This window comes from Egretta garzetta, unplaced genomic scaffold (assembly GCF_000687185.1).
Source record: "Egretta garzetta isolate BGI_Z169 unplaced genomic scaffold, ASM68718v1 scaffold94, whole genome shotgun sequence".
NCBI classification, from domain to species: domain Eukaryota; kingdom Metazoa; phylum Chordata; class Aves; order Pelecaniformes; family Ardeidae; genus Egretta; species Egretta garzetta.
Window position 1 is genome coordinate 4080550 of NW_009259683.1, and position 10726 is coordinate 4091275.

The 10726-nt window shown below is 39.3% G+C and overlaps 1 protein-coding gene across 1 annotated transcript; it reads right to left on the reverse strand.

Annotated features, from left to right (window-relative positions):
* Nucleotides 1-2130: 2130 nt before the first annotated feature.
* BTD (biotinidase) lies at nt 2131-9871 on the reverse strand. Its single transcript, XM_009638645.2, has 4 exons — nt 9793-9871; nt 6560-6794; nt 4952-5101; nt 2131-3536 (listed from the first exon to the last, which is right to left on the reverse strand). Exons 2-4 carry the CDS (start codon nt 6788-6790, stop codon nt 2352-2354), a joined length of 1566 nt encoding a protein of 521 aa, XP_009636940.1. The 5' UTR covers nt 6791-6794; nt 9793-9871; the 3' UTR covers nt 2131-2351.
* Between the last annotated feature and the right edge of the window lie 855 nt (nt 9872-10726).

The following is a 10726-nucleotide window of genomic DNA, read 5'->3' on the forward strand; positions in this document are numbered from 1 at the left end:
TTCTCCATCGTGTTTAGTACTGTATTCTGCTTCTTCCAGTGTCTCTTTGCTAAAGGCTGCTTTTTTCAGGGAAGGGAACAAGGAATTAAAACACACTTGTAGTACTTATGCCTGCTTTCCTCAGCGAAGAGACAGAGCAGACCCATGCAAACGGTAGGGCCAGAATGGCTTGTCTGCTAATAGTTTTCACATACCCAAAGCTAGAACAGCTCTGTGGAACAACACTTTGTAAGTATCTCACAGATAAATGCGTATTTTTTTTTCCTTAAGCACAGCAAATACATGTAATGCTGTTTACTTGTTTAGCCTAATTTATTGTGATACTAACAGTCTGAAGCAGTGTTTAGTGCAAGAGGATGCGTGATTTTCAGCTTACAAAGTGAGGTGGGGAGGCTTGTCGTGAGAGCTGAAGTTCTCCAACCATTCATTGTTCATTTCTTTTAGACTTGGTCATTATTGTGCTTCTGGTTCTAGGACCATTTAATCCTTTTCTGGTTTACCCTGTATGCTCTGGAATTTGTGCAGCATTCAGCAAGAACACCATTATGGGTGCCAAAGAATTAATGATTTTTAATAACCCTGCAGTGGGATGGCCTACTTTTGCATCAGCAAGTTTATGTCTGATGAGATAGACATTCCCCTCTCCATATTTCTGTCCAATGTATGCTGCAGCATAAACAAACCTGTTGTGCTGCTACATCAAAACTGAGTGTGACTGGCTTCTGGCTCACAGTAATGCAGCTTGAGAAGGAAGGTTTGAGAGAGCCCAAGATCATAAATATTTATATACTTATTTTGTGTAAATATTTATCTTAAGTATTGAGACTATTAATACATAAACCTTGAGGCAGAAATTCAGCAATTTCTTGGTTGTTTTGCTTTCTGAAACCAGGTGAGCTCATTCAAAGCAGGAGCTTACTGAGCACCTTTCAGTGCGCGTACCTGTTGCTGCCATAGCAGTTTGAGTTTGAACGCATCTCTGGATGGACTCAGACACCGAAACGGAAACTCGCAGCTCTCCCGTTAGCGCTCTGCTCCTCCCTGCTCCTCCCGGCCATCGGAATGCAACAAACAGACTGAGCAACTGGAACACGAGGACTCACCAAAGGAACAGTTGTGTTTATTCCATTACTCAACAGCTATTACGCAGATGAAATCATAACGGCCAATAAGACCACAGAAAATTAAAACATTTGAGTATAAATTATCTTCTCTGAATTTAACCCCAAATTCATATCCTTTGAATATTCTCTTCCCAACTCCTTCACTGCAGTAGAACAGTTTGTCACTGCAGTACAATATTTATAGCACTTCATCTAGTTATTGCTCTGGAAACAATGGCGTGTTCTACTCATTTAGCAGCAGGAACCTGCCATCTGGCACACAAAGTATTTATGTAAAAACCTTGCTGTCCCACAATGCATTATGTGCTTTTCATAGCTCTCGTTGAATGAAGTTACGAACAGTGTGTAAGATGTCTTAAAACAGTCTTGAAATGACCTCTCTTTAAGAAAGAGGAAAAGTTAAAGTATTTAAATGGTACATAACACAGCTGTTGATATTCATTGCCGTTTTTCTTTAAACACAATCCCTTGCACAGTAGGCTGGAAATGACGTCTTAATGCAGTCCAGTTTTTCGTAATCATTTGATATCTTCTTCCCCAGACCGGCTCTTCTGTAGATGTTCACAACTGTTAACATTCAGTTACTGTTAAAAGTACATGAGAAAATTCACTGAGTTTTCTAAGGGGATTACAGACAACTGAGTAGCCAGTAAATGGTACTGACTTCAGCTGAGAGTTTTTGACTCTTAAGGGAAAAAAAAAAAAAAAGTGGAACCCTAATCAGAAATCAGAACGTCACCATATTCAAGCTATATGTATGTACAGAGCTATATTTTCATGCATGTTATGCATGGTAATTGTGTCTTCGTCCCCCTTCCTTTTCTCTCTTTCCGCCCCCCCCCCTCCTTTTGCAATGGTTTTCCATTCCATTTATTTCCATGTTCCTAGCCAGGACCCCAGAAAAACCAAAGGATTAAATTAAAAGGAACAAATTCAGCTGAAATGAGAAGTAATATTTTCCCAATATAAAACATCTCAACACGTTACAACAAGCCTTTAGCTCCGCAAGGCAGTTCTTTTACTTTTGGTAGGACATAAGGTACCACGGTACGGACTGTACTTACAGCCTCTTAGGTTAAGTGCTTCCACTTATCGTTTAAATGTGGAATCGAATCGGTCAGTTATGTAACAAACATAACCTGAATGCAGAGATGTTGAACAACTTCTGTGAAGATTCATACTCCAAAAATACGGGCAGTTGTTTTCTGATCCAGTCGAGTATCTGCGCTAGTCCTTTTCATACCATCGTCCATAAAGAGCAGCTGTCAGTAGGCCAGCAGCTGTTCTATTTTTGCTTATGAAATAGTGGTTGTTTTTCCATCCCATGTGATCAGCAAAGTCCAAGGTAATACCAGATGTCAGCAGTAAAGGAAAGATATAAGGGGTACTAATATTTCCCCACAGCTGGAGATCTATCAGAGCAGTGGCATCTGTAACCTCATGCCCACAAGTGCTAAAGCTGAGACCACCACACTTTACTAATGCACAGGCCTGGACATAGTATGTGCCATGCACTGTATGGAGCCCATCAAAAACTCCCAAAGCATATAATTCATCAGTTAAAACAGCCCTCCGGTAATTTAAGTAACAACAAAGGGTATTGGCACAAACCTGGACCTCTCCTTTTTCCCCCCATACAGGAACAAAAGTAAAGTTGTCATACATCATTTCTGCATAAAATAGGGGAGGTAACTGTTCACTTCCTTTTTCTGATACTCTGCCAGCAGTCTCTTGTCCCTCCTTAAAGCAAACTTGATCATCCATTGGGATGCTTGTAAAAGTCTTGCATGAGTGATGCAAGTTGTCTCTGAATCTTTCATTACTCTCCGAACTGGTTTTGTAATCCGTGGTAGTCACAGGAATTTCTGCTACTATGAGCTTGCCACCGTAACCTTCCATGTTGTGGTAGATGAATGACTTGACTGGAGTGTATATGCCACTCCCTGTCATGCCCAAGGTAGGGTGGTGGATGTTAGCTGCTAAAATATTGATGTTGAAAGCTGTTGCAAAAGCTTGTTGAAATTCTACAGCAGACAGAAGCGGGAGCTGGTTCATCCAGGCAGTCGGATATACAATTTGTTTCAAATTGTATTGTCTGATGAGGTTCACTGCAGGCTCAAAAAAGAGTATATCAAAGCAAGTGAACATACCAAACTTGCCAGCAAAAGGGGTATCAAAGAGTTTATAGTCAGGCTCTGGAGGGGTATCAAAAGCATATTCAAAATACAGATTGTGTTTGCGATATGTGGCTACCAGCATGCCGTCATCATTGAACGCCACATTGGTATTGTACTGGTATCTTCCATCTGATGGACAGTGAGGATCAGTGTGCTCACAGGGCTCCTTAGTTCCTAAGTTTGCCACAAGGAATATTTTGTTCTTCAGCGCCATGCAGCTCAGACGCTGAAGAACCTAGAGAACAGTACGGGGAAATGTAAGCACTTCAGAATACAGAGGGTTAAGTTTTACTTAAGAAGCTATGATGTATTTAATACTTTTCAAATCATTATTTTCAATGGGAAATTGAATACACTTGACCTTACCTGTAAAATTTAAACAGACTGATGATTTTGTGCTGTAAGCTATTGGAACCAGTAGAGTTCTAGACTGAAAAGTATTTCAGATACTAATTTCAAAATAGCTTTGAAAAAATTATCTAGGTTTTATTTCCTGGGAAGTAAGTAAATAAATAATCTCTCTATTTCAAGGGCATCAGTTTTCAGAACCTTCTGACTGTTGCAGGAGCACCAATGGCTTTAAAACACCATAGGTCAAGTGAAAACTTTGACAAGTCAGCGTAACTGAGCTGTGTGTGCCTTTAGAACAGCAAATATCCAATAATGATCATTCGCACCTGCAATGGCTTTTTCCTGCAACTAGATGGTTTTACTCTAAATTTAAAAAAAAAAAAAGTGATTACTAGCTACAACTTAGAGAAGCAGAGATGTAAACTGATAGCTTTTGCTTAGTTGGAGAAAAGAAATACAAAAAGTTACAGACTACAGTATTACTGGGATGTTTCTTCCACGCCATACAGAGCTGTACCAAAGACTGCCAGTACTGCAATCTCCAAATAGGATCTGAATGGCAAGCTAAGTTCTTTCTTGCTTGTGCATGATCATTGATAGTAAAGCTTCACAGGCCAAAGTTGGTCACAATTTACAACTGCGATTAAGGTTTGAGAACAATTTCTCCATAGTAGGCACATGCATGATTACTTACTTTCATTATAGTGACTACTGTAACCTTAACAGGAATAAATAGTTTGTATTACCAAGCATGGTTATTCTCATTTCAGGTTCAGAACAGTTGACAAAAATACTATTTTTGTAACTTGCATAATCACACTTGGTCTGTGCTAAGCTGTAACTTCTATTACATTATAGCAGGTGAAGTCCTGTTACTTGTGCTTTGTGATTTTACACAAAAATCACTAAGTCAGAATGTTCTCATATAATTAAGTCATTAAAACTGAGTAACAGGAATGTATCAAAAGTGAAGATACTGCTGTGTTGTTTTCTGTAAAGCAATCTTGTTCAAAATCACACACAATGTATCTTATCAGAGAGTAATTACCATTTCCTAGGTTGGGAAGGAGGAGGTGACAAATCCAGATGGCTCATAAACAAGCTTATCTTCTTGCATGTACCTATCTAAAACCCTCCTCTGCTAAGAATGAAACCAGCATAATCTGAGAGTTCATGAACACAGAATCTGGTACTACGAGCTGTTAAACATCTTGCTTACTTCCCTAAGCAAAACTAGTTTCCCACTTGGAACACAAATCTAGCATTCCACCTCTCTGGAGAATTCACTCCTGCATTTACCTCTGTGTCATTGAACAAATACGGCTCTCTGCATGGATTCCACTTCACAGACTGTGAATGCAGAACGAAATCTAAGTAAGGATAAATGGAGCTTCTGGTGAAGTTGAAGCCATGGATTCCATCTTCAGGAAAAACAATGATCTGTGCTCCCTGTATGTAAAACAAAGGCATGTTTTGTAGGCAAAGCAAACCCAACCTAAATACAAAGGGAAAAAAGGGGAATCTAGTAGGTAAAAAAGAGCTAAAGAAAGTTAAGGGTATGTTTTGACATGAATGTATCTTTTCTTCGACTTCATAGCAGGTGTAACTGTGTGTATAAAAAAAAGTTTATTTAACCTGACATATACCTTCAGCTTGAAAAATAACCTATTTGACATTATTTTAAGGGCATGCACATAAGAGCAGACTTCAACCAAATTCTTAGCAAAAGTATTCTGCACTCATCATTCAGGTTAAAGACTGATGTTAAAATTTTTTTCAGAATCATGCCATTTGCAGATGAACTCTGTCAAAGGCCCTGTATCTGTGTCAAAGGTGCAGCATCACTCAGTCTGGGCAATATACCTCGATTAGGTAAATAGGGTTGGATAGGGTACTGGGAATACTGTTTTCAAAAACAGACTGTGGAAGCAATGCAGATTCTGGTAGAAATGTAGCCATGCCAGAGCTAGGCTAGCTCTACCTGAAGTTCAAGGAGATCTGTTCCTAAAAATGTGGTGGATGCCTCTTAAATCAGACACAGCATCAGTCAGTCAAATTCCTGTGACTTTAGAAAAGTCAGTTCAAATGTGTTATCATCTGTGCTACGGCTTTGGGGTAATTCATGCATCCTGGATGCAGGACTGCATAAAAACAGCTATTATGCTTCTGGACTGTGATGCCAGTCATCATTCTCATCATTTTTCAAATTATATAAAATTGTAAGTCTTCTGTTCCAAAACAACACATTTATGAAACTTGCAAGTCAATTCTTCTCTGTGTAGGGACAGTAATGCCTGCTTCCTCTGGCTAGAACCAGCTTTGGGATTTCTTGGAGAGGGAAGGAAAGGCAGCTGTGTATAAGAACAGCCAGAAATACTAGTCTCTCTCCTCTAATTATATTTAGACTGAGAACCATTCCACGGAGTGTATAAGAAAGGAATGGAAAACTTTACTTCCACAAAGTTGTTAATAGTGGAACATTCACTTCCAAAGCATTTAACTTCTTTACATTTTAGAAACATTCAGGGATTTCTATTGAGAGCACTGGAATAAAATCAAACCCAAAGACAGCTGCCTGTAAGACAATCTTTCAATAAAAACATTCCATTTAAGAAAACAGAAAGGAGTTAGGTATTCAGACCAAAATAGAAAATTAATTTCCCTATCCTAAATAACTATAGGCACATTTTTCCAAGCTTGGAATAACTCAAGTTAGGCGAGCCGCTAATTGGCCTGATTTTTTTCAAAGTTGCTGGCAGGTCAGAATGTCTGGAAAACCAGACCATACTTATGTATATAAATATGGCTTTAGTTGCCTGGGAACACAAATGTGAAAGATTATCCTCAGATAGCACTTACTCTATATATACATAGGACACACGCAACTGCTACTAAGCTGCGGCATACCTGTCTTGCTGCAGCCACTACTTGCTGTTCGTAGATGTCTAGGTTTCTGCCCATGAGTTCCAGTGCAGACTGTCGATCAACCAGGGCTGTGGGGTTAGGACTCAGTATGGACTCGTGTTCGTACACGGCAGCAACGTAGTGCCCCTCCCTCTTAACTCTTCCCGAGGCAACTTGACAGCAAAAAAAGCAGACGGACAGCTTCCAGCACAGATCCACCATGGTGTACGCCATATATCTAGAGCGAAAAAAACAGGTGGGGTGGCTGGAGCTTGAGCAACAAATAGTGCCAGGAATTTAAATTTACCATTAAATATGGACTGTAACTGAGACTCTTAACTGTGTTTGAACTAAGTGTGGTGTTTTTAAATTCCTGAGCAACCACATGCATATTGTTTCTAAGCCTAAAGCACCTACATTGGTGCTTTAAATAACTGTCCTGTTTAAAAGTATTTTAGCTTCACATATAGTTCCACTGATCTCCTTCATTTGCCTCCCTTTCCAATAAACCGCATCATTCATTTATAGATCTTTTGGACCATATATCAAAATGACTTTGGGAAAAGTTAAAAGCAGCTCGCAAATTTGCAGTTTCTCCCGTTTGGTGATGGGGGATGTATTTAAAAGTATTTCCTACACATATTTGGACACGGTATTTAGTAATCAAGTAGTGATATAACTTATTTTACCAATACTGAAACAGAGAATTGTCAATATAATTACACCAGACACTATTTCTGTGTCTATTTATCTTTCTGTCATGAAAACGCCTCTCCTGATGGATTATGGATTCACTCTATTCCAACTCCATGTATATAATAGACTCATACAACAAGGCTTTTTTAAACATTTATAAAAATTTTGAGTGCAATTCAGATCTGCATTCCTACTATAGAATGCAGATGATAGGTAAGGTTAAAAATGCTTTCATGGTAATAACAATAAAGCAAAAATCCATACAAAATGCAGAAAATTTGCATTAGTGAGCTTTTCTTAGAAAAAATTAGTGAATCCGGAAAGCTGGGGCACTCTCTCCAGCATGGGCTCCCCATGTAGCCTTTTCAGCTTCCCAAGTTGGGAAAACGCTTACTTATACAGAAGAAGGACCAACACAGTCAGTGGCTGTGCTATGCTTAAGAAATACTATAGAAATGCCATGTTATTCTCACAATATGAGAATTCTGTATTTGTCACCACAGTGTTACTAGTATCATTGAGGAATTAAATCTTGAATATCAGTGAAGTTGAAAGAGCGTGCAGGATTGATGCACTGACGCTATATATTGATGGTCTTCAAGTTCAGTTACTGACTTTTTAATCGTATTTGCCCTTTGGTGATTCTTATCAAGACAGTGTTCCAAAACACTCCTTGTACTTTTCACTCTTTGTGATCCACAACTCCCTGATTTTTTACAAAGGAAATACAGACTCTCAAAGACAGATGCATGAAGAGCTTTCTCTAGTTCCCACTAGGAGTTCAGCAGAAAAAACAATTTTAACTAATCCCATTTTTATATTTATTCATGTTATATTAGAAGTATTTTCTACCTAAAAAAAGAATGCCTATAGCAAGTTAACTTAAAATATCTCTTTTCTTAAATTCCAGAATGAAAAGCAGCTAATAAGCGATCCTCAATATTGTTGGTTTGGGGTTTTTTTTCCTAATGACCAACTGGTTTAGTATCTAACAATGAACAAATTGAAGCATGAGAAAAGCTATTCAAAATGCATCGAGTAAATAATACCTTAGTTTAATCCACTTGTTTGCTTCCATGTGCTCTATGCGCTATTTGCAACACTGGTTTGATAGCAACACAATCCCAGGTAGGACAGGAAAATCATAACCTTAGCGCCTATGGTAGGCAGAAGACTTGTTTGCTCAACCAAAAAGTTTTAATATGTAATAACACTTGTAAGGGTCCAGGAGTAACTTGGCTATTAGATGCTGCCAAGCTCAACTACGTATTTTCTTGAGGCTTAATTTGCCAATGTGTCAACATATACCTGTCTTCAACAGTAAATTTAAGTCACCTAAAACACCATAAAAACAGAATAAAGCCTTGGCATCTCTGTAAACAGTTGTATTACAGATACTCCATTTATATAAACAGTTTTGAGAAGTGACGTACAATAAGCTACCCTTGCTATTCTGCATCTTGAGGAAAACACTCGGTACTTATTGGGGGAGGAGGGTGTCATTTGGCAACACGTATCAAGAACAGATGATCCTACTTTGTCCTATGCAGCTCAACTTTGCAAACGAAAGACCACAGTACACGTGAAGCTGTAAGGCAGTAGCAGGGGGAGGGAGAGGTGGGAAACCTCACGCAGTTAAGGAAGCCACTGAAAATAAAGTGTTGTGCTTCTCTGACAAAACTATCTTTTCTATTTCTGTCATCCCTTCAGAGCCAAAACGCCTATTTAGGACAGGAATGGGTTCTAGTCAGCCGCTCCTCAACACAGTTGTCAACTAAGATGTAATTAGAATTCATCATTACTAGTGATGGAAAAAGTTGGAGAGTTTCAGATCACAGGATGGAATTGCTATGCGTTAGAAAAACAGTCTTTGCCTTCTAAGCCAAACACACTAACATAAAAAATGAACAGGCTTCTACAAAATGTTATATTTTACAGAAATGCTTGGAGAATTCTCATTTTTCTGCCATGGTTTATTTTCCGGTGGTCAGAAACATTCAAAGTACTAATCTGAATCCCTTCCTCTTCTAAATGCACAAGAGGTTTAGGACTGAACATCCGACTACACAATCTCATCCGACTGAACCCAGGCCAACTAAAATCATAACTAAACTCCTCTGAGCCCTTACCCTTGGCTGTGATTGCTGTTAGTCCTACAGACGATGGCTGAGCACTTACGTGAGTGCTCCCTAATCCCTTTCCCCTATGTGACAGCAACAGAACCCTGCTATGTGACGGATTGCTTCTCACCCAAACAGAAGTATTTCACAGCAGTATTGCTGTCATGCAGTCACAGTATTCTAGTTATAGCTCTACACAAAAGGTAAAAAGACTGGTGTTTAAGTTTGGATGCCGATTCAGACAAGTTTTTCCCTCAGTCACAGTGCAGACTGTTTTCCTGTTCTGTTTTGGAACCACCTAATCTCAGCACATGGTGAAGTAAAGCATCCAGTCACTCACTTTTCAACAATTTTGGAAACTTAGAATTTTGTCAACCCTTGCCATACATACATGTATACACAAAGAAATGCAATACATACCCTGCTTCTTATCACGTTTATACTTGGAAGCATCCAACAGACTGTAAAAAACACAGAAGCAGCACAGCACTAGTCTGGGTCCTGTGAAGTGATTAATAGCAAATGCCTGTTAAGCTATAGTAACATAAACACTAAAAACTAGGCAAAATATTAAATGTGCTATGAAAAAATAATTAAGTCTTTTTTACATTGACTGATATCTGTGAATTGTGATGTTGCTACCATTCTAATATACAGAATCTATAATGCAACAGCCCCTACACAGATGTAAAAAATATAGTGAAATTCAAGGTTTTTTTACTGATCCCTCCTGTCTACTGCTTTTATATGCTGCACTAAGTTTTAATACTGTACTTCACTATATAGCGTTTTTATGAAGGTTTTTTTAGCAATGCAGTCATAGCTCAATGTAAACTGGTCTCTTGCATTTCCATTTCTGAAAAATGTTTATGCTGTGTGCATTGTATCACCTTGCTCTAGTTTCCTGGCTTTTATCCAGAGGTGCACTCTACTGTTAAAAGAATGTTGCCCATTCTAACCTAACGTTTCACAAAACGTATACGTTTCACAGGATTTCCAAAACATGCTTTGCTCCTCATCAAAAGATCAACGGTATCAGAGTTATTGACAGAGTGAGGACAAGTTGAGTTGCTGCCGTTACCAGCGGTTCCGCTCGAACAACCCAAGACGTTAGCACAACCGAGAAGTCAGACGGCCGAGCGGAACACACCGTCAATGGTGTCACTTCTCGGACACGTGCAAGCGTGGCGTGGCCAGGCCCGGCAGAGCCAGGTAAGATGGTGCACCATCCTCCCATGAGGATTTTGGAGAAGCGTCTCGCGCTACGCTCCCGCTTCCCCTCATGACCGCTGGCGTTGGGTTGTCTCCATCTACAACCACCCGGTACTTGGCCCCGCTCTGCCTTAGCGATCTC

Coding starts and splice junctions, on each gene's coding strand:
- BTD (XM_009638645.2), bottom strand. CDS start 6,790: ATGGCGTACACCATGGTGGATCTGTGCTGGAAGCTGTCCGTCTGCTTT. Junction 5,102..6,559: donor TAGTGGCTGCAGCAAGACAG/GTATGCCGCAGC, acceptor TTTTACATACAG/GGAGCACAGATCATTGTTTT. Junction 3,537..4,951: donor ATTTGTTCAATGACACAGAG/GTAAATGCAGGA, acceptor ACTGTTCTCTAG/GTTCTTCAGCGTCTGAGCTG.